Genomic DNA, 24861 nt, shown 5'->3' with positions numbered 1-24861 from the left:
TATTACAGAAGAGAGAACTTTATTGAGAAGATTATTGAAAGAGACCAGCTTTCAAATGATGGGTCTCTGGGAAACGGATACACACAAAAAAATTCCATGAGTCTACTACTGGGTAGAGTCATAATCTGAGAAACAAATTTAAGGGTTCTCATAATTACAAGATTAAAAAATAGAGCTTGGTGAATTCACTTTAATTCACTTGAAGTCTATATTTGCTATATTTGGATTTTCTCTTGTTCTTTCATTTTTCTTTTCTACCATTAAAAACCCCTTAAGATATACCTTCAGAGGACTTCAAGGTCTCAAAAGATTCAAAACTAAACACTTCAGAAGCATTTATGTAAATAATAAATTATCTACATTTGTTACATAACATGTATTCAGTTAGGTAGTTTTTTCCAACTCTGATGGTCACTTCCAGGTCCTGAAAAACTCTGCAACAAGGATTGCTTCACATAGAGAGAAGAGGTATATGCGTTAAGGCCTCTGAATAGGGCCTTGGCCAGGTCACTAACTCACCTAAGTATGAACTTGGACCAGATTCTTGGTTGTTTTAAGTAACCCTTACTTTCTCTAACATTTGTATAACTTAAACCTATCACTTTCCAATTAAAAGTCTACTTCAAGCTAAAAAAAACCCCACATAGTCCTACTTTATCATGTTGTCAAGTCTTGCTCATAAAAAACATTTTAAGAAACATGCCTATGATGACTTTCCAGCAAAAAAAATAGGGTGGTTGATATTAATAAATTAATCGTACACATTAATCAAAGTAATTTAATACTTGCCAAGCTTTCACCTGACTTTGTTTAAACAAATACTAAAAAATAAACAAATACTAAAATGTCTTGGAGAAATCTCTCTCCTCTCCCTCTCTCTCTCTCTCTCTCTCTCTCTCTCTCTCTCTCTCTCTTGTTCACACACACACACACACACACACACACACACACACACATCATTTATATGCTTGTATTCTTTATCAGCTTTCCTTTTGCATCTGAAAATCAAAACCCCTCTCTGTTATTTCACTGTAACATTCAGGAATAAAGATATTTTATGGATTAGGAGAATGTGGGGGCAAATGTGTCTGTTTTCAGCCTCCAGTCTCTGAGCTAAGGATCTCCCACCACCTGCTGCTTCCTACACTCCCAAACTCCTGCTCCAGCTAGCTTTTCTGGGAGGAGAGGAGAAAACTGGAAGGGAGGGGAAGAAGGTTTGTGTGAGCAAGAGGCGGGAATGAGGAATGGGAGGCAGGAGAAGGCGTGGCCCAGCTCGGGCCGTCAGGATAAATACTCAGAACTGGGTGCGGGGTGTTGAGAGAGAACTCCGGAGGAACGCCTGAGCCGAGCAGCACCGAGGACAGCTCCCGGCAGCGCCTGCCCCCGTCTTCCTCCGCAGCCCAGATCTCTTTCACACACACACACTGAGGTTCTTGCTTACCCCATACTCGCACGGACACACACACACACTCACACGCACACACGCACACACACACACACACACACGCATACACGCAGACACATACTCGGCTGTACAATGGCAGAATCCCACCTGCAATCATCCCTGATCACAGCCTCACAGTTTTTCGAGATCTGGCTTCATTTCGACGCAGATGGTGATTATCTTCTCTTTTTAACTGTTTGAAGACCCCTTGTTCCTGCCCTTTTCCACCTTTCCCCCTCCCCTAAGCCTCCTGATCCTATTATCCCTCGTTTCTTTACTTCTTCTCCCACCTCCCTAATCTTGTCTTTCCGGCTGGCTGCCAAACCATCAACTTGAAAGTTTATATATTTTTTTTTCTGTTATCCCAAAACCTTAAACTTTTTTTCCTCTCCAAGAACGTTAATAGTAGAAAATGGGGGGGAGGGGGAGGGGACGAGGAGGAAAAGTGAGAGAGCGAGAAGAGATTGGGGGACGCTGCACCCCAAAGTTTCTATGGCTACACTTAACATCCTTACCATCCTTCTTTGCCTTTAGTGGGTCTAAACTTTGACACTCAGAGGGCAGGGCTGCCGCCCTTTCAGGGTTAATCAATGTAGAAGCAAGAGAGAGCCTTGCAGGTGGCCAGACAATAGCTGTCATGGAAATTGAAAGGGGATGAAACTCAGAATGAGATGTCTGATACCTGGGTGCCTCTTTGTCTTTGCAGGAAGTGGCTATCTGGAAGGAAAGGAGCTGCAGAACTTGATTCAGGAGCTCCAGCAAGCACGGAAGAAGGCTGGATTGGTAGGTTTAAGTTTGCAACGGAGGAAAAAGACCTTCAACCTTTGATATATAAATATTCTAGAGTTTTCATAATGAGCCACCGAGATCAAGTGGTTTCCAGGGAATGTAGACAGGGGGGATGTAGATTTATTGACTGAGAAAGGAGAGAAAAAGCGCCTTTCCCAATTGTGTAGGGGGGAAGATGAGATCAGGCTTAGGGGGTGGGGGGTGTTGGAGGGAGAGAAAAAGAAATCCCCTAAAGGGAAAAACAACAACAACAACAACAACAACAACAACAACAACAACCTTACATCTGAAATCAGAGCTTTTAAAATATAGATTCTATACTTGTACGTGCCTTAATAATGCTTAAAAGGAAAATGTGGGTGCATGAGCTCTTTTAGCAGATCACCACCTCTTCGATTGAGTTCTATTAGGTCATTTTTAACTTCTCCTTAACTCCGTGAGAGGTGGGGGGTAAAAACACATTTCTGCCCCTTGGTGGTCAGGAAACAGATCTGCAGATTATAGATCTCTTTTTCTATTGCCACTTATTGTTGACGTGGTTGGACAGATAAGAAAATGTTCTGTCTTGACCTTTCTCACTGGGGCAAAGTTGAACAACTTGCAACCTAATAATGAGCAATAATTTAACAAGAAAGGTATTGATTTGTGTTGAGAGGGAGAAACCCAAAAGTCAAAGATGTAACAAGTAAAACAATTTTAAGAATTTCATGTATTTTTAAAAAGCAAAGTTATATTCTGATGGGAAACAATTAATGGGGTCTTGAAAACAAGCTATATTTGTGATGTAAGCAATAGGTAATTAAGTAAATGACAGTTCTTACTAATTATGAATGACTTACTTTTGGGCATAAATTTACCTGTTAAGAAAAGATGTTGTCAGCATAAAACTAAAATATACCCAGCTTTAGAATACAGAGGAGATGATTATGCAGAGGAAAATAGGATAAGAATTTTACTAATGTATTGGAGTTTATGTAAGACTACATTTCCAAAGACTGTTGGATTTGGGCTAGTTAGATGTTAATGATCTTTGGCTTTTAACTACCGGTTAGAAAGAGATTTTACATTACAGATTAGATACATCTTTTATGTCTTTAGAGGAAAACATAGGTGTATGTGATTCTTTAGCAGATCAACACCTTAAGCACTGATATATATATATATATGCTTATTTACATATCTTATAAATATATAAATAACTAATAGAATTACCTTTTTTTCCTATCTAAATTGAAAATTGTGTGATACACAGCTCTATACAACATATTCAAAAGACTAACAGAGGACTCTAAAATGTATTATAATGTATTGCAGAACTATCAATTGCTAAAGCATGAACGAAATCAACACACTGGGAATTGTTTTACCCCAATTTAATATTATATGAAACTGAAAGTATAATAGAATGAGATCAAATAAAATAGAAAATGTTTTATATACTCTCTCCACACCCTCCCCTCCTTATATATATTACCACATATAGATTCCTGTAATATTATCACAGCTCTATATATCTTTGACTAATAAAGCAAAAACAATCCCTTCTCTCATTTAAAAATATATGTTTAAAATATCTGATTGGAAAATGTTACTAGCCATAAAATTTTGAATTAAAGCATTGTAAGATGCCCCCAGCAGCTAAATGATTGTATTTTAATTTTTCTGATTTTAACATTGTGATTAACATTCTGATTTAACATATCTGATTTTAACATTGTGATTTATTTTCAATTTAGAAATTCAAATACTTAGAAACTATAGTTTTTCAGATGTTTCTTTTCCTCTTCTCATTTTAATATTTGCACTTTTTTGGTAAATAAATAACTTCATGCTGGAGTTCTAAAGATTTTAAAGTTTTTTCTACTGTCCAGTCTCTAATAGAATATTAGAAATTCTATATATTAGATATTAATCCAAACATAACAGACTTGAGCACAGGTACAAGATTATATCAAGTTGCTTAATATTTTGATTATTGCATTTTTTCTGGGTTATATATATATACAGGCTTTGCATAGTTAAAATCTAAATTGAGATCTAGGTTGAAAGGTTCATGTACTAGACAAATATTTCACTATACTATTGACCCCATTGTAGTAAACCTTTACATATTTCTTCTCTTTTTTTAGGACATAACAACCAAACTTAAAAACCAGGTTTCTTTTCATTTCTGGCCACAGAATAACAAATTTCATTGTATTAATAGAAACATTGTTTGGTTTCTCAGATTAATAATGTGAAATTTTAAAAATTTCACTAATATTAACTATAAGTGAATATAACATTAATGAAATATAACAACCCAAAATATGTTGGAAAACTACATTTTATACTAAACACAGTATTTAGTCTTTAAATTTGCATTAATTTTTATAAAGCTTTATTTTATTGTCATCATCATTACATTTTGCACTGTTTAAAACATAGATTTTTGACATAGTTACAACCCAAGAAGTTCACAAACTAAATGCCAAGTCTGCTAGCTGAGGCACCTGGGTGGCTCAATTGGTTAAGCATCTAACTTCAGCTCAGGTCATGATCTCACAGTTCGTGGGTTTGAGCCCTGCATCAGGCTCTGTGCTGACAGCTCAGAGCCTGGAACCTGCTTTGGATTCTGTCTCTTCCTCTTTCTCTGCCCCTACCCTGCTCATGCTCTGTCTCTCTCTCTCTCCTTCCACCCCCCACCCCCACCCCGTCTCTCTCTCTCTCTCAAAAATAAATAAACATTAAAATAAAAAGTCTGCTAGATAAACTAGTGGTACTATACAATTTTAAGATTTAAAATCAAATGCTTTGGTTTTTGCTTAAGGTATGTGCATAAAATATAACTGACAGTCCCATTGTTGCCAAGAGGTAAATGCTTTCATTTTCTTACAGTTGTTGCTATAATAAAATTTAATAAATGCAAGTTACAATTAATCCACAGAAGAATTTTGTTTTAAAGACTACATTATAATTAAGTTGCTTGATTACTATTTACTACCTCAGTTCTACTAAAGATATTCACTTTAATTCAAAAAGGATTCTATAACAACTAATAGTAATAATATTTAGCCTAAATATAACTCTTAAACTGTATTAACCTATCTATCCCTAAAGCAAACTCATGTGATAGATAATACCACCATTTTGTTAGTTACAACAAAAACTGAGACTTTAATATACTTTCCCAAGGACATAGAATAGGACATTAGTAAAGGCTGACCTATTTTAAATAGGCTTCAGTTAATGCAACAGGGCTATTTAAAATGGGCTATGTTGGAGACCCAAGGGTATAAATGCAACTTCCTGAATACTAGTTCTATATTCAGATCACTAGTTTACAGTTCACGGCCCTCTAATCTGTCAATATGTGAAGAGATTATGTAAGCAATAGATTAGAAAAAAATACTTCAAATGAGATCCAAGCATTCACTTTGTCACTATTAAACATGTGTTCTCATACTAAAATACATGGGAGAGAAAACATCTCAGAAAAAAATGGAAACAAGGAAACCCTGGAAAATGCTCCCTAAGTTATTCTTGGAGGCAAAGATCCAAAACATATAACCAATGGTTTATAATAAGGTCATCAGTATTGTCTGTCTCTAATGAAAGTACAAATTGGTCAAGTCATTTTTTTATCTGACTTATTTTTTTATTTAATTTTTCAATTTATTTAATCAATAAATGCCACTTCTATGTTGGAAACACAGAAGACACTGGAAACACTGAAGAGTGACAATGTGAGTCACTCTTCAACATTCACATTTTTTGCTTGTCCAAACTGAAAATACCTATTATTACTTTCCATGGATAAAACATGTTAAAATAAGGGAAATGTTATAGGGCAATTAGTTGGAGCAATATAAAAGAACGTTTCTTGAAGCAAGCAATGTTTAAAGTACATCAACAGTGATCATTATATTTGAATTCACTAACAGTTATGAACTGAATAAATCTGACTATATTTTCAAAGTATAGCATATTCTCAAAACTAGTAATAGAAGATAACTCAGTGATTGAATCAGAAGTGATCATCGTAACCCTTTCATTTGAAACCAGTAAATACTGTGTATCAGCTATGTCTTTAATTTTCATGAGAATGGTTAATTGGTATGCATAATTATAAATGGTTTCAATTCCAGGTGGTTTTTTTTGCATATATCATTAACACCATCACAAGCATAATTGGTATTTTATTTAAATAAATTTCTTACCTACTTTTATATAATTTTAGGAGTTATCACCGGAGATGAAAACCTTTGTGGATCAATATGGGCAGAGAGAGGATGGAAAAATAGGAATTGTAGAGGTAAGAAACTTATGCATGTTTCGGATCTACTTTTAATAAGTGAGCTTATTGTAGTTGTGACCAACTCAAACATGATGTGGCAAGACCAATTTGGAGAGGGTTATTTTGCCTAAGTAACATGTTCTTTTCTGTTCAAAACTATGAAATAAAAAACGTCAGAAATGTGGGGCACCTGGGTGCCTCAGTTGATTAAGTGTCTGACTCTTGATTTTGGCTCAGGTCATGATCTCACAGTTGTGGGATCAAGCGCCACACTCAGCATGGAGCTCACTTGAGATTCTCTCTCTCCCTCTCCCCCTTCCCCCCTTCCCCACTCATACTCTCTCTAAAAATTAAAAAAAAAAAGTTTAAATGCTCACAAATGAAAGAGAACCTAGAGTTTGCCTAATCCAGAGCCTAAATTTAATACATTATGAAACCAAGACATGGAGAGGTGAAATGATTTGCCTTCGGTCATGTGCATATTTGCTGGCATCGATAGTTAGAAGCCCAGGTCCCAGACTTCTGTATGAGTACCTATGCCATTATGTTACCCTGTTTCACTTGGATAAAACACCAAGTGCATTGTTTAATGGTAGTTTTATTTAATAGTGTAGAATTTTCTATTAAAATATAAAGTGACATATTTGTAATCCCTATGATGATGGCAAAAGCTGCTGGTTCCTGAAATTCTATTCTAGATTGGCAATTGACCTTAATAAAAACACAAGAGGTAAACAAAGTTAGTGAATATTTTATGATGTGTTATAGGTAAGGATTTCCCTTGAGTCTCTAAAAGTATAGCTGTGGGTGTCAAATCTTATCTTCTGACAATGACTATTTCTGTGGGGGACAAATATTTTTTATGAATCAGGGAAGCAAAACTTTGATTATGCCTCGATTCTTCTGCATTCTCAGATTTGTGCAAGAGCTGTTGCTTCACTTACTTACACTTTTTGAAACTCTGGTGTCCCAGCTACTCTATCTCTGCAACCTCTTAGAGAAATTGAGTGGACAGCTTTGTCCAGAAAAATTAATAAGGTCATATTTTAAAATATTCCATATCAAAAGTATAATAATATTATTATAATATTCTTAATAGATTAGGTTGTGATGTACTCTGGCTGCCAACAACATGTAGTTATAATTTACCTTTGATTCAGAGAATTAACCTGGTTTTCAAATATTTGATCATATAGGACATCTTTCATGTCAATGTGAAATACTTATTTTCAAGCAGCTACTACAAACGGAGTTAAGGAAGGACATACTATTATTATCTTTGTAATTAAAATATTTCCCTGGAGTATACACATTCCCCTTTGCCTATGTGTAACTCATTACTATATAAATAGATAAATTAACAGTACTGGGACTTACAGATTGACATAGAGGCCAACTAATCAAGGTATGAAATCATTGAGGACAAGAAAATAACATTTAAGTGAACATAAATGATATGAGGCAAATCTATTTAAAACTAGTTGGAAAATCTAAAATCAGTGAAATTATAGATGTGCCTATCTCAGAGTTTGGTACACTTTATCATTCCAGTAGAGGAAGGACCATCATTTTATATTTAACATATTTCACCTTGAAAGACTCCAATGGTCTCAGCTACTTATTTTACTTAATTTCTTCAGTTATAGTAGATTCAACAGTATTGTAAAAAAGCATGGATCCAATTCACATGCATTTTATACTTTTTAAAGGACTAAAAGAATCTGTTTTGAATCCAGGTTTTACTATTTATGATACAATCACTTAAGAATTATAATTTGAAGTACTATTTGAATGAGTGTCCGGGGGTCACTAGCAGATGCATTGTCCTGGAGGTATGAGGAAAGAAATTTCTCTAGAAAAAGTTTGAGATAAGAAACTGTTGTAGAAAGTAAAGGTTGCATGTGTGAGAAAAGATAGTTAACAGAAGAGGATAAAGTTAAGGAAGGCTGAAATAAAGAATTGAGGAACTTTTATAGCAGTCACAATAATAAAATTTACATTAGCATGACAATATACAATTTCTAAATAAATACATTCTCTCATTTCATCCTCACAACAAAATAAAGTAAGCCTAAATACAATATGAAGGTCTATTTTTATAGTTGGGGAACCTGAGACTTCAATAGAATTTGACTAATGTTAAGGAAAAAATAAGAAATAAATGGGGGAACAGCCAGAAACCAGCCAATTTCTTCTAAACTGGTTGGCCTTTTTTTTTTTTAATTAATAAATGATCTGTGAATTTTCTGCATGAAAAGAAAATAGTTTCAATCATCAGTAGGTTGGTTTCTTATGGCAAGGCTTTATGTTTAGCCCAATTGAACAGGATGCAAAGTATAGAGAAGTTACCAGACCAAAGCACTTGAAACATGATTTGGACAAAACTTTCAGATCAGCTGAAGCAGAATAAGAGAAAACCTTCTAATAAATTATTATGTGTCTCACTTAACATTCCAGGACACAGAATTTTTTGCTGAATGGGACTCCTGGGAATAACTAGCCAAAAATCCTCATTTTAAGGATGAAGAAACTGAAATCCAGAAAGGTTAAATGATGTGTCCAAGGTCCCACTGGCAGGAAGGACAACACCTGCAGAGAAGCCTAGATTGGACTTGGATTTCAGAATTCTTTTCATTAATCTGAGTTATCAGCCATGGTGTAAGAAGAGGGGTGGAGTGGTAATTAGTTGAAAAGAAGAGAATTATAGAATGGAGAACAGAAAGAGTACTCAATGCAGGAGTTCATAGGCACGTTGATTCGGTCTAGGGTGGTTAAGTAGGAGTGAAGAAAGTAAAGAGAGGTTCTGAAAATCATTGGAAAAAAGAAGTTGAAAGTTGCAGATTACATGTAGAAAACCGGGATGGGAAGGGTAGGGAATGCCTGAATTTATAACATGCCCTCTAGTGTCACTAGGAAGTTGTATAAAATGGAGTTCATCTTTTCTTTTTTCAACTTGACGTATATCACTTGCTAAGAAATCCTATATATAATATGGGACACAAACACACAAATCCTAGCCGGGAAAGGGAAACCCCATGTTTTCCAAAATATGTGATAATCTACCTACTCATATCAAGATACTGTAACTTTGGTGTTCAAACGGAAAAGAAAGTACATTTGCCTATATATTTAATAGGTGTATTCATGGGCTCATCAAAATCTAATCAATGTAAGCCAAATGATATTCATGTGGTAGTCTGCTTTCCTGTTGGAAATGGGCGAAAGTGATTTGGCTTTAAGTGAAATATGTTGCTCAAAAGATCAGAAAATATAGTGATTAATTTTCAAAGTTCTGTCCTGAAGTGCACTGACCTTGCCAACAACATACTTGTGCTATCTAGAAATATTTTAAATGAAGGGTAATATATAGATATCTTTCCTCTGGACTTTTAAATTTCATGTCTTTAAATAGATTTTAAAATGCACACAAATATAAAGAGATTCCTAATACGAACTGAAAACAGCAGCACTGAAATTCTGAGAAAACTTAACAAATACCATGACAGTCAAAAAACTGTTCTAAATTTATTCAGACTAATAGCTCTATTTCAGAGAAGGCTGATTAAAATAATTAAAACAGGAAGGCTGAATGATTCAGCGGATAACGTGAGCACCAGAGAAGAAATTTCTAGTAAGCATAGATATTTCCCTTAGATAGATATCAAATATGTAAGCTTTTCACCTGATCCCTTGGGCAACATGTGAGAATATACCATCCTCTCCAGTTTTGTTCTATCTATTTGTCCAGGTCAGTACATCCACTGAAAAAAATAGATCTAAAAGCTATTTTAATCCTAAAACTGTAACAACCCTCCGAGGGAAGCAGACACTTCTGTAGACTTTCCCTCTTTTCTTCCACAGTGGGATTTGAGCATATGAGTTGAGCTCTAGTGAATGTAATTTTTCATGGCAGACTACTTTTCCACCTCAGAATTTGGGGAAATGATGGACAATGAAATCAGATTAAAAACTTCCCTCTAGCTACGTGTTTTTAAATGATTAGGAAAACGTTTTTGATTGAAGATTTTAATGGAGGGTGATGAAGGTTACAGACGAGGACCTAAAAGTGAAGAAAGTCAGACTATCTGATTTCAAACCTGGCTCAAACTATAAACTGTCTGATAGCAGTTCATTTATCCATTCTGCCTCTGTTTCCTTGTCTGTAAACAGGGATGGTATAGGAGGACCAACATCAAATTTGATAAAGCATGTCAAACAAATGGATCAACCCTGGCACACTGTAAAAGCTCAATAAATATATTTGCTAGAATATATTTTTAAAAAAAACTAAAAATCTACACCATTCTTCTGAATGCCAACCCTTTTTCCCACTTCTTATATAATTTTTCATATTCTAATTGTTAAACTCAACTTGTCTTAAATTTATATGAGATTATTTGCCTTCCAAATTTCCTGGAGTCACTTAATTGCCTAGGAAAAATACTTCTCTGGTTCCCAAATGAAAGAAGTGAATGCTTTGTTAATATGTGCTGAAGGAGGTTAACATGTACCATGAATGTCTTCAAGAGTTAAGAATTATGCCTCATATGTGCTTTGACTTATTTAGCTCGGGCATTAGGTTTCTAGTAAAAATTGCCCTTCGTATGTGCTCTCCTTGCACCTAATACTTACCTTTATCACTATATCTACTTTTCTGAAATTGTAGGGAAAATGTTTGAAATTATCTACCTCCCTATAAGGTTCTTACCAGCAGTGACTATGAATCCCCAGCATCCAGTGCAGTGCCTAATAGGTTCTGAATCACAGCTACATGAGCTATAGCAAGGACTTTCAACCTACTTCAAAATGTAAGGCAGGAGTTCTACATAATACCTAGGAATAAAAGAAAGATGTAAAAAAAAAAAAACAAAAAAAAAACCCTGGGACATGTTCAGTTCTCTGGGAAGCAGATCTAAGTTGAAAATTAGCAGTTTAAGGAAGTTTATTCAGAAATGCTCTTGGGACCAATACCTACTGAAAGGAAATGAAAAGAACAGGACTGGGCAGAGAGAAACTAGGGGCTGTGATACAGTCTCAACGGAGGCTTTAGGTGATGCTACAGTGGGCTCTAAAGCTGGGATGGCCAGTCCCAAGTTGTATGACAGGGCTGTGGTTTTTGTTTTGTTTTGTTTTTTGTTTTGTTTTTTAAATTTATTTTCAACGTTTTTAATTTATTTTTGGGACAGAGAGAGACAGAGCATGAACGGGGGAGGGGCAGAGAGAGAGGGAGTCACAGAATCGGAAACAGGCTCCAGGCTCCGAGCCATCAGCCCAGAGCCTGACGCGGGGCTCGAACTCACGGACCGCGAGATCGTGACCTGGCTGAAGTCGGACGCTTAACCGACTGCGCCACCCAGGCGCCCCCTGTTTTGTTTTTTATCTCCACGTGGATCACTCTTGGGACACTGTCTCCTTGGGAAGGCAGTTCTCTTCAGCCTAGATAATCTCTCAAAGTCACCCCCAAAGGCTCTCTCAAAGTAACACTGTCAGGACCTAAAGGGAGCTCTGGGTGGAATACCACAATATCCACCCCAATCTCTATCCATAATTCAGTAATAAGTTGTTTGAATTATCTCTAAAGGAAATCTCTATTTATATATAGCCTTTGCTGACAGTAGACCATAGTCAATTGCCTTCACTCATAGGTTTAGTAAGATATTTACTGAAATGTTTGCAGGTTCTAGGCAGAGAAACAGTAAATAAGACACGGACACTATCCTCATATATAGTCTGCATTTATATCTAGGAGAGACAGGCAAACACACTTTTCCTTCCCAACTCTCAGTGACAAGTAACCAGTTCTCACAACTGAAGCTCTGAGGGTTTCTGGTCACAACTGTCTGCCTTCTATTCGTTCCCCTGCAATTATTCTTTGCTCTCTTTTCCAACCCACAACAGAGTTTTGAGAGTTCATAAAAAAGCAGGCAGGTAGCCCAAGAATTAAGAAATTAGCAAAAACCTTGGAACAGGCAGTACCGAATACTTGCACAGACCGCAAAGACTTAGCAAATCTGAGAAAAAAGCAGCTTACTTGACACCTTCAATAAAAGACCTCTCACACTTTGCAGATACGCTCTTAGACACCAGACTTGGAGAGATACTGCACCCAGCTCTGAAATTTGAACATTGATGCACAGTGTGTTGATGGAAACATCAATAGCAGGACCATTACATTGTGAAACACACCTTTAAAAAAAGATGATTTCTTTGTGTTCACTATACCTACATCCTATTCACATTTATTCCGGTGTCAATCTGTTTTATAACTTTTTTAATGTTTATTTTTGAGAGAGAGAGAGAGAGAGAGAGAGAGAGAGAGAGAGAGAACAAGTGGGGGAGGGACAGAGAAAGAGGAAGACACAGAATCCAAAACAGACTCCAGGCTCTGAGCTGTCAGCACAGAGCCTGATGTAGGGTTCAAACCATGCACCTTAAGATCATGACCTGAGCCGAAGTCGGACTCTTAACTGATCGAGCTACCCAGGCTCACCTCATTGTGTCTCTTTTAATGGCTAGCTTATAGTAATGTCTTATTATAATCATTTACATGTTTAAGACTCCTTTTTAATGTCTATAAAATGGGATGGCTCTATATTCAGTTTAACATTAATAGTTCAAACTAATAGATTGAATATGTCATATGTAGTTTCAATCTATATTTTTTTAAATAATGAAACCAAGTAGGACCAAAATGTCATGGCAAAAGAAACATACATTTATACTAGATATGGAGAACAATTTTTACCATCTCTATATTTGACATTCTAGAGACGTCTAAACTTAATGCAAGTTATATCAACTTTAATTTTCCAAACAAAGATGGTTAAAATTCTCCCTTATTTTACATTTTGTAATCTCTTGCTAGTTCACTCTTTTATTTTTTTCTGTTTTCATGAATTTGGAGGATTTTAATAAGTGTAATTTTTTCAGAAAAATTATTTTGTGTTCAAAATACTAAGTTATTAAAATACAAGCAATATAGAAAATTACAATGGGGACAGTAAAAACGAATACTATAAGTCATGTTAAGTAGGCATTTTTAATGAAGTGAAATGATCAACCAATCCACAAGCATTTATGTCAGGCATAAAGCATGGCTGAGCACACACTGGGCATTCAGCAGATGAAGATGAAGAGTGGCCTCTGCCCTCCTGAAATGGATGGTCCGACAACCTACAAAGTGGCATCTGACAAGTTACATACCAATAAATAGAAGAATTGCTATTTGCTATTTGCTATTCCCTAAATGAATGTTTATGTTAATATACAACTATACTAGTGACCTTTGTTTCAAAATAAGAAACGTTTTCTGACTGAGTCATATTAATATTCTAGTTAGATATTTGGGTCTGTTCTTAGTTTCACTTCCATATGTAGTGTCTACAAACTGAATGGATCTGGTTTGAGGTATCATTTTAAAGACCCAAAAACAAGTGAAAGGACATATTATATGGGCATAAAAAAGCAGAGGTTACTTGCATATAAGTTGGAATGATATGTTTTCTATTAAATTTTATTTTTTAATACCCCTCAGTGGATGAAACTTTTTAAAGGAGGGGGTGGGGAGCTAGTCTTTCCTATAATTTAGTAGAAATTTTGGAGCTTATACTGAACTTAAGTTGATCCATACCACAGGTTCTTGGGCTAAAATCCAGGGATGAGCGTCCGTGCCTGAATTTCAAGTGAATCATCAACTTCTGGAAATCAGATGAAATATAGTTTGTGTAGGTTCATTCTTTAATGGTGAAGATGTAGTGATCCTACAAGATTCTCAAAGTCCTTTTGAACCCAGTACATTTAAGAGGTGTTGGTTTCTACTTCAATTCCTTATTGTAGTGATGAGAGTACTAAGTTCCAGAGGTGGCTGAGGGAGTTGCTGGGGACCACAGCTAATTAGCAGCTGAGCCAAGAATAGAACCCATGCCTGCAGTGAGGCCATCAATCCAGCTCCCACCCTCCCTGCATGCAATAGATAGATTACATTCATCTTAAAATGGGATCTGGAGCCCTTTTATCTTCCAAAAAAAAAGGAGGGGAGCAAGAGAACTGAAGTTATGAAATGAGATCTAAGGAGACAGGTCATAGTGTTGAAATGGAGATCATAAACCCGGGCCCTGGATTCCAACAGTGGGCACCCTCTTGGATGAAACCAACAGTTTAAGAACAGATTTTCCCTCTTTCTGTTTAGTTCCACTGTTCATATTGAGTTGTCTTCCCACCTCTCTTTCCACTGCCTTACAAGTATCTTTAGTGTATCTTCCTCGCATCTCTAGGCTTTCTCCTCAGACCCGGGAATTCATTGCTTCCCTTTCTTCCTTTCCACTACATTCACATTTCTCATAGTTTCTTTCCTTCTACATGACATGTACATCCCCACATTGACATGTATGTACCCCACATTATATGCACCCTGAGAGGAACAAGACTGCTCTGTGGCACAGAAGAGGTGAAGGCCGGGATAAATCTGCTCAGATGAGGAGTGGTCCAACCAGTCCTATCTGAGCTTTCTGGGTGCACTCAGACCAGCCAGCCAGCCAGCCAGGCAAGGCCACCCAAGCATTGGAAAAGACACCGGCTCTGTGTAGGAAAAAAGTATCAGCAAGGGAAGGCCATTCCTAACGTTTTTCCTCTCCCGGCTTTCTAAGCAATAAAACTGCTTCGAATAAATATGTTCAAAAAGAACTAAGCAGGAAGTAATGACAGAGGCTTGCTCTCTTTACAACAACTTTTCACAACTTTTTCAGTTGGCCCACGTGTTACCGACAGAAGAGAACTTCCTGCTGCTCTTCCGATGCCAGCAGCTGAAGTCCTGTGAGGAATTCATGAAGGTAAAACAGAGCCCTGTCAATGAGGGAGGTCTTCAGAAAGCTACTTAACGCAGGAAAATGGTGGCTTTTTTTTTTTTTAATGTGTTTGGTTTTCCTTATCCCAAATTACTTACAGACATGGAGAAAGTATGATACTGATCACAGTGGCTTCATAGAAACGGAGGAGCTTAAGGTAAGCAAATAAATACGTGTGCTAGGCTTTCTTTTTCCTTTTAAATACAGTTATGAACTCTGTAACATTTTAAAAAGCCTCCCACGAAAGCAACTAACTGTTGAGCAACGGCACACTTTCCCCCACTCTTCCACGTTGTTAATGAAGTACCAGATGAAACAAGAGACTTCAAGTACGTCTTCAGTTCTATTCAGCAATGCAAAAGAAATTAGCATTTTCTGTGGTGCAAACAAATTGTTATACTAGATAGACAGATATAACAGGATACTAAGCCAAAGAAGACACTCCTTATCATTGAAATTTGCCATTTTATTTTACGAATTAAACAGCTACTATAAAGAGATTTCTCTCTCAAGAGAAAGAGAAACGAGTATTGCACATTCTTTTACCTAATCTCCACCTGGGTTCTGAAGTTAGTACTACGCTCCTGAGGAAAGAGATAAAGAGAAGTTTAGTGATGCGCTAAGGTGACACTGAATGAAGACACGGGGCTGAAGTGTTCAAACCCAGACTCCTCTGCCTCCAAGTTCCCTCGACATTCCATACCACCTTCCGCCTCTCAACAAGAACGACAGAGTCCTCGCACGATCCCACTTCTGAAAAGTTGCAACTTTGAAAGCGAATTTAGGAACTTACCTCTCACAAACGTACAGAGGAGCTGGTGGGGGAGGAAGAAGATACAAAGGAGAAGGCAAAGTGGTCTAGAAATCAAGTTATTCTGTCTGATTTTTCATCTTTCAAATGGGGGTAATAATACCTTCCTCTCAGATTTATCGTGAAGCTCAAGTAAAATTCTGTGCATGAAAGATTTTGTGACATTCACGAGACACAATAAATTACCTTATTCATGAACTCAGTAATTTACTAGTCTTTCAGAAGTATGGCAACATCTTTCTCTCATTTCCTCAAATCGTCTCCAAGACTTCTCAGTCCAGAAGACCCTATTTTGTCTATCTGCAGGAAATAGAATAACTAAAAGGGAGGCAAATTGATACTTACTGAGCACCTATGTGGTGCTCAGTACTATGTGGCTGGTAGAGTACTAGGCACTTGAAATGAATTTTGACATTTAATCCTCACAGAAAACTTGCAAGGCAAGTATTATCATTCCCACCACGCAGAGAAGGTGAAATTTACAGAGATTGGATAATATTCAAAGTTACCTAGCTGCTTATGAAAAGAATCTAGACGATCTGACAATGTTAATGATGTTTTTTTTCCCCCACAACACCACATACTTCCAAGCTTCAGGCGTCAAGAGCTACCTCTCCTGTCGTCCTGTGTGGAGATAGGAATATCAAATACCATTTCCTCATCATGGTTTAACACGGTTTAAGTCACATACAGTTCTTTTTTTTTAAGTTTTTTATTTTTGTTTATTCTGAGATGGGAGGAGGGGCAGAGAGAGAGAATTCCAAGCAGGTTCCACAAGGACAGCACAGAGCCCGACATGGGGCTCGAACTCACAAACCGTGAGACCATGACCTGAGCCAAAATCAAGAGACGCTTAACTGACTGAGCCACCCAGAGGCCCCATTCACATACAGTTTTAGAGATGGAACTAGGATGTTTGTACCACTGTAAAATTGCTAAAACACACTCAACAGCAGCTTCTTGGAAATATAAACATTTTAAATGTGAAAACAAGGTCTTTTACACAAACTTGCAACACAACAACCTAGAGCTCACAAGGTGACAGTTAAACTTGTGTTTTTATTCTACAGGACCAAAAAAAATAATCGTTTTCAAGTTCATAATGAAAACCTTAGCTCATTTCCAATACTGACCTTCTTTGTTCTACATTTTATTCTCAGAAAGAGATTCTAAATAGAAGTCCTCCTCTCTGGGGAATTTTAAAGATAAGTTGGCGTTCTTTTTTAATGGATCTTTCAAGAAAGCTAATTTTAAGATCCATAATAGAGTAAAACATCACTTGCTCTCAGACACGACTTTGAATCTCAGCGTCCCAAGGTTTCTCCCAGGCTATTTTTGTGACCACCATTTTAGTCTCTGATGAGGCTTTTTAACCCAATTAATCTCTGACAAAAGGCTCATAAGGCTCAAAAATAAAATTCACCCCCAATAGATAACTTTGAATTTTCCATGCTTCACTTTGGCTTTGAAGCGCAATGCTTGAAATGAAAATAAATTTAATCAAACAAAGAAAAAGGTCTCCTTTCTCAGAAAGAATGAAGTTAAATCAGCCCAGCAGAACTGGTACATTTGGGAAACAGAAAAACCACTACAGAACCAAAGATACCCAATCCTTCAATAACATCCAAGCATAGTATTTGCTCAGTTTTCCATAACTGCTTTAATTCATTTTCTGAAAATAATAAAGAAGTTGCAAATGAACAGCACTAGACAAAATGATTATCATATGCCTGAGTGCTAACACTTTTATGTGGCTTTCATAAAGCTTTTTATTTCTTTTTTTTTTTAAAGTAAACTCACTCCTAAACTCCAACTGTCAAATTAATAATCATCTTTTTTCATCCTTCCCACAATAATCTCTATTTTAATATGTTTCATATATCCTTCAAGGATTAGATAATATCATCTGTGGCCAGCTGTTTTAGTCTGAACAGCCAGCTGAAGCATTCTCTCCAAGGTGCTTGGGACAGCATCAAGCCTAAAAGTTAACTGACTGGCCCTTCAGTGAAACAAGCTTCCTAGTGGTCAAAAGCTGATGTGAAAATACAGCTTGCAAGGGAAGAAAATCCACTAGAAATTAGGGGTAGTTCTCCATCTGGCTCACTAAGAATTTTCACTCATGTTACAAAGGCATAGAGAGGGGACCTTGTGTTTCTTAGAAAAGTCATACGCGCCTTTGTGAAGATAACATTATGTAGAAATGCATCCATTGGGCTGGTTGGTGTACAAGCTTGTACTCAGATTCCTACACAGTGCACAACCCAGATACTCATTTAACTGAAGTCACAAAAGCAGTGCAACACAGACTATAACACATAAGGCAGATATACCTGTCAAAGGCAGCGGCATCATTGGAATGCCACGTGAACCGTGTAGAATAATGTCCCTTCTAAGGTCTTCTCCTCGCCCAGTTCTACCCTCAAAAAGAGGCCTTCTTTGCATTCTTGGGATGTTCCGTTTCAGGGCAGCCTGAAGTGAAAGCAGACTGTAGGTTACTGATGACATTTATCTGAGCGTTCTTTGTCTTAACAGAACTTTCTAAAGGACCTGCTGGAAAAAGCAAACAAGACTGTTGATGATACAAAACTAGCTGAGTATACAGACCTGATGGTAAGACTGATCTTGGAGAGACTGTAGCCCAGGGCCTATGAAATATTACTATGTTCTTGTTAATTCCCAAGGCTATGGAGGATACATGAAATAAACCATGGTATGGGCATCACTTGCACACAGGTATCATTTCACTTGAAAAGTGAAATACTTCAGGATGTTTACACCTTGTGAGGCTGAGTGAGAGCTGTTATCATTGGCTTTAACATAAGTAATCAACACGAGTATTTCTTTTCTTGTGGAGCTGGGTAATTTTTATCTATAAAACATCATTTTTCTTACAAAGCCAGTGTAACTATATCACCAAATTATGTAATTTATACATATGCACATTATATTGCAGATATATAAATTGGATTAATAAAACACTTATTATAGAGGTTCTAGTCAATTTTTATCGTGACTCATGAAATCATGAATTTTGTTAGAGTTTAAACAGAACTTCTAGCAACGTTATTCATTGAGCAACTTAAAAAATGGGTATTTTCTCCTTGCTTGTTTTGACTGTCATTTTGGGATACTCTCTTGGTGCTTTGAGTGAGGCATTCCAAATGTACCCTGAGCCTGATGCTATGATAAATAGTATACCCAAGACCTCTTATAGAATATTGATAATAGAGCCAAGAAAATTGCCTTACACATAAGCCCTTAATGATTTAGGAATGAACAGATTTATGAAGTTCTAGGTAGAATAATCCAGTGCCCATGAAGGTCATTAATTTCAAGTGGGTAGTTTCTTCATTTTGACTCACAGAATTAAGACTATGAAGAAAATTCTTTGCCAAACTGATTAAACTATGGACCACTATTTTGGAAACATTTTAATTAGTTTTTGAAATTCAGGCAAAATTTTAAATTATCCATATCAGTACATATATGTGCTTTAAGCACTGTAAACGTATGGTAAATTCTTACAGGTTTAAAATAAAAACCCATAAAATATAAGTGTATATTATAAAAATTATGTTATATTAGGTTGATAAAGGGGTTAGACTTTTTAGTTATCCTGGAAAGTCATCTTATAAAAGGTTTGATTATATTTGATGTAACGGAGGCTTACTTTCAGCCCATCCACCTACTTTGATGTAGGGAAAAGAAAAACACTAGAACTTTACTGTTGTCTTATTCACTATACAGTGAGATTATGGAGTGAGACTAATCTTTAATTTCAAAACGATTAAAAATTTTCATTGCAAGGAAGTATCCTTTTCTATCTACTTGTCATAGCATTAGCATACAAATGTGTCACAGTGGACAGATCTGAATAACTTCTGGAAATGGACAATAACCTACATTTATCAGTTTTCTGTTTTGTGCCAGTCTTATGGGATGTCTATTTAAAGTAAAGACTCCTTCCAGGTGGAAATTTGAAGCAGTCTTTTAAAAACCACTCAGATGGGAGTTTCCCCCCTGTTGGATTGGCCTGGCGTATCTGATTCAATGTCATAAACCAGTTCAAATCTGAGAGGCAAATTAATCAAGAACCAATTAAAATTTAAATATATATGTTGAGAAATATTCCCCTATGGACACTAAATTGTGTGATCAAGTCCAATGTCTTGGTAGACAGTTTGACAATATTAGGACTCATGGTCAATAGAGTGTAAAATGTGTCAGTATCAGACCCTGAAAAAAAAATCTGCCTCCTACAAGGCATGTTAGAACATCTGAAACCATAGACTCTTCTTTTTCTCCCTAAAGAGACTTCACTAAACCTATATCCATTATGACCCTGATAACATTCCTTTCTTTAAAAACAAAATAGTGTTGCTTTTTCACATGTGTAATGTGCAAACTTTATATATTTTAACACATTTCATCTATAATCCTTCCATGTAACATAGTACAGCAGTAGTTGCTACTTTCTAAAAACATGAATGTTTCCTGAATAAGGAGTGTATTTATATATCTGGACGTGTCTTGGTGTATGATGTACATGTAAGTGCAATGAGGAGGTAGCTAGTATCCGAGGGTAAATAAAACAATTGACAATGATGCAAAAACTCTATTCTCTAAGAATGTATTCATTCTTCTTCAATAGAAGTCTATTGCTTCTGTCTGTAAGCTTATGCTCTAAAAGAAGGAAACAAATATTTATTCTCATATCATTCTTTGGAGAGTTCGAGGGTGTGCTATATATTGCCAGACACATTCTCTCTCACATCTTGATACATACACATACTTGCAAGAAAAATAAATGATGGTATTCTAGAATCTAGCTAAGATCACAATTGCTCTGTTTGACTATTCTACATTGTCCTGAGATACTCTGGCAATTGACCCAACTTACAGAACTAAAAATTTACACTCAAAGCTTAATAAAAGCTAATTTCTAGAATTTTGCTGCCTGTATAAGTAACTGATAACTCACAGTGCTTTACTTTTAATTTTCTTCTCCTTCCTGCAATAAATCATTCTTCAATGGCTACCACAATAATATTCTGTCTTTCAGCTGAAATTATTTGATTCGAATAATGATGGGAAGCTGGAATTAACTGAGATGGCCAGGTGAGTTTAGGAAATACATGGATATTATAATAAGTTGATCCTTGTCCGGAAAATCTCATCTATTAATATTTCTCTCTCAAAAGGTTACTACCAGTACAGGAGAATTTTCTTCTGAAATTTCAGGTATTTCTCTTTTCCCTACTGTAAATATTATTTTCCTTGGAAAGTTAGGCTGTGGGAGATTTGCCAAGGGAAACACAATGAAATACAATAGTAGCATTTTAACCTTTTCTCTCTTCTCTATCACCCAGGGAGTCAAAATGTGTGGGAAAGAGTTCAATAAAGCTTTTGAGTTATATGATCAGGTAAAAGTTCATTTTTATCTATAATTTGATTGTTTAGGAGAGTTTGGAAAATGCTCACTTCAGTGAAAAAAAAATCTCTCAAACTAAAGGTCCATATTAAAAGTAACAGAAGCCATTAAAATTACTCAGCCAATTCATTCTTGTCACAGGAAATGTATTATGGTATGTCCCAATCAGACGAATCTTGATTCCAATCCCATGCTGTAATTTATCTATTTTGCGGCTTTAAATAAGACAACAAACTCCTCTGAACCTCAGTTTCCTCATTTGTAAACAGGAGATAATAATAGCCACTTTACAGGGTGGAATGAGGAGTAAGTTAGTTGAAAACATCTAGCAAAATCCTCCCCACCATGTGATAGATGGTAACATCATGCACGTGAGGAAAGTTTGTTAGTAATGTCAATAGTTGACGTCCTTTATTTTCTTCTAATTTCTCTACTTCTGGACCAAATATGACCTCTTGGGCTCTAGCATAGCTCTGCCACTACCTGGTATGACATCAGGCTAGTCACATAGCCTCCCCAGGCCTCAGGGTCCTCATTCACACGAACGTATTTATGACCACTTAATTACTTCAACAGGAGGTGATATTGTTAACATAAGATGAAATATTAAATCTGAAAGTGCTTTGAAAAGTTCAAAGCGTTTTATAAATGTAAGGTGTTGAATGAGAGGCAATTCACATGTATTTTGGACCTCGGGAGCAATTAAGCATCTTGAGGGTCGGACATGAAGACATTGGAATATCTGCCAGTGAGATTTCTGAGGATTTCGATTGTTTCTGTTTATTACATCCCCCATTATTGTTCAGTTGGTTGCATACTGGTTTTTTTCTGCTCCCTCAGGACGGCAATGGGTACATAGATGAAAATGAACTGGATGCTCTACTGAAGGATCTGTGTGAGAAGAATAAACAGGTAATTTTGTTACCATGCCACTTGCTTTTTAGGCAGACTATAAGGATCCATCCACCACACATCCATTTTTGGAAGTCTACTTTAAAGATTTATACAGCAGCAGCAGAATTCAATTCTTAACCTGATTTGGCACTGGCCTAAATCAGCGTAACTGTGATAAATATATTTTAAAACAACCTTGTGATTATTCACTTTAGTGTAAGATTTCAATCCAGCTCTTAATGGATTGATGTAGCAAGCAGGTTTCATCCTATGTTTTATCACTTGACAGTGGTTAATTAACTCCCATATTTAACTGGATAACAATGCCATCTATGTTCTATACAGGACCTGGATATTAATAATATTCCAACATACAAGAAGAGCATAATGGCTTTATCAGATGGAGGAAAGCTGTACCGAACGGATCTTGCTCTCATTCTCTGTGCTGGAGACAACTAGAGTTAATGACCATGACCACTTACTAGCGATACATTGTATCTAAAAAATAACTGTGCACTATAAGGGAGTAGGCTGTATTTTCTTTTGTATCTGTAAATTTAACTGCATATAGCTAATTACCCAGGATGTGTGGCACTTTCTTTTCAGCTTGTTTCTACACTGTTTGTAATGTACAGTTTTTGTAACTACATGATTGGAAAAGAACGTCTTAGGCTCAGGCCAGCCAATACACCCAACTGGGAACAAAAAATAACCGAACACATTCTTGCTGTCACAAATATAGTTGGACATGATTTCCCTAAAAATTCCACTAGGATTAATCTCTAAAATTCTAGTCTCTGATGTGTAAATGCACATTTGTCACTGAATAGGAGAATTATACCTAACAAGTTACCGCTTCAGACAATCATAGGTCTGTCCCACAAGATAGTCTTAAGCTGTATTTCCAATTATTAGGAGGAATGTGCTTTTGCATCTAAAATACCAAAATATCAATCAATAGTTAGTTATTTGTGGCTCTATGAGGTTAACAGTCTCACTAGACAAGACTTAGTTAATTAATCAACAACACGTCTACTGCTTGAATCCATACCAAGCTATTGGTTCAAGTTAATTTGATGACAAGGAAGAGTAGCACCAGATGAAACATAAATCTGTCTGATTCTACATCTGTATTTCCAACAAGCCTACTGTCAGAGAGTATGACCTTAATCCATTTTCTAAACTGTTTTCACGTGTTGCAAATTATAATTATTCTAGTCAACTGCTGTTTTTATGTCATATTGTGTGATCTCTGATTAAATTATATATGCCGAGTATCCTGGTGTCTACTTTGCATACTTCCTGGATTTTCTTTCCATGTAGGACTGTCCATTTCCACCAAGGGTATCTGCTGCCTCTGAAAATATTTTTTTCTAGCTATAACAACTCTATTTTTTACTACATAATTAACTTTTAATGTTAAATTCATAGCACCCTGATTGTTGAATGTTATATCATCAAAAATTTTGTGTATTCTGTGAATCCTATATATTTCATATTGAGATCAGCATTCAAAATAGTTCTATTTCTATCTGCAAATAGTTTCAAATGAGTTAAAAATAACATCTGAAGAGAAATACTAATGTAATCATTTATCATACTTAGCAAGGGAGATTCTAAAACGTTCTTTTGACCTACATCCAAGTCAGTTTCATATATTTGTAGCTAGAATATCCTATACTGGTTACACCTGACATGTAATGGTTGGTGACTTCGGATTCTTTGATTGTGAAGCAGAGAGCTAAGAGTTATGTGTCTTTATGAAATTTACAAAGTTACCGCCAAAGAATTAATGGTTCTAGATCAGTTTAAATGTCCCCAATTCTATAAATTCAGCACTACTTTTCTCAATTCATAGAAATCACGACAAAATAAAAGTGAGGTATCTCTTTCCCTCAAGGATGAACAGAAAATAGATCTGTCAAAAAATAAAATTTATCAAAATGATGTATTAGATTGGCTTTGCTTCTAGTGTGTAAATGGAAGCACTGACCTTAGGTTGAATTTAACGACTAAGAATAAAGAGGAAAATAACTCATTGCTTGTATTTTTGCTTCTTCCTCAAAAAGTCAGTGGACATGTAACTGGTAATCAATCCAGGTGGAAATGTAGGATGCTCAAGTTATTATGGCCTAAGAAATCTAAATAAATGTAGATCTGCCTGCGTCAGTGAATCATTGTATGTCTTATGAAGAGAAGCCTCCAACAATAAGATTTACAAAGAAATCCCAAAAAATCCAAATATTTGAAGTTTTTTGCCCAACTGACATAATCAAATAGTTCTTTGTGAAAGATTTTTTCCAAAGGAATAGGAATATACAGAATTTCTTACATTCATCTGTTCATGACAGATGAAAATAGCTGTTAATTACA

At 36.1% G+C, this 24861-nt stretch overlaps 1 protein-coding gene across 2 annotated transcripts; it reads left to right on the top strand.

Moving 5' to 3' along the window:
* The first annotated feature begins 1537 nt into the window (after positions 1–1537).
* On the top strand, positions 1538–22947 carry CALB1 (calbindin 1). 2 transcript variants are annotated; one of them, XM_047842646.1, is made up of 11 exons: positions 1538–1616; positions 2151–2227; positions 6453–6527; positions 15254–15337; positions 15453–15509; positions 18696–18773; positions 21226–21281; positions 21365–21404; positions 21533–21586; positions 22435–22506; positions 22834–22947. In XM_047842646.1, the coding sequence occupies exons 1-11, from the start codon at positions 1538–1540 to the stop codon at positions 22945–22947; spliced, it is 786 nt and encodes a 261-aa protein (XP_047698602.1). The 2 variants fall into 2 exon arrangements, with proteins under 2 accessions (XP_047698602.1, XP_047698603.1); XM_047842647.1 differs by lacking the exon at positions 6453–6527.
* Positions 22948–24861: the final 1914 nt, after the last annotated feature.

This window comes from Prionailurus viverrinus, chromosome F2, assembly GCF_022837055.1.
Source record: "Prionailurus viverrinus isolate Anna chromosome F2, UM_Priviv_1.0, whole genome shotgun sequence".
Lineage (NCBI taxonomy): Eukaryota > Metazoa > Chordata > Mammalia > Carnivora > Felidae > Prionailurus > Prionailurus viverrinus.
This window is presented reverse-complemented; position numbering and strand designations above follow the sequence as displayed.

Bases quoted from the DNA above. Each gene is read 5' to 3' on its own strand.
- CALB1 (XM_047842646.1), top strand. From the start codon at position 1,538: ATGGCAGAATCCCACCTGCAATCATCCCTGATCACAGCCTCACAGTTT. The intron at 1,617-2,150 runs GTGATTATCTTC...TTGTCTTTGCAG, and splicing joins GCTTCATTTCGACGCAGATG to GAAGTGGCTATCTGGAAGGA. The intron at 22,507-22,833 runs GTAATTTTGTTA...TGTTCTATACAG, and splicing joins TGTGTGAGAAGAATAAACAG to GACCTGGATATTAATAATAT.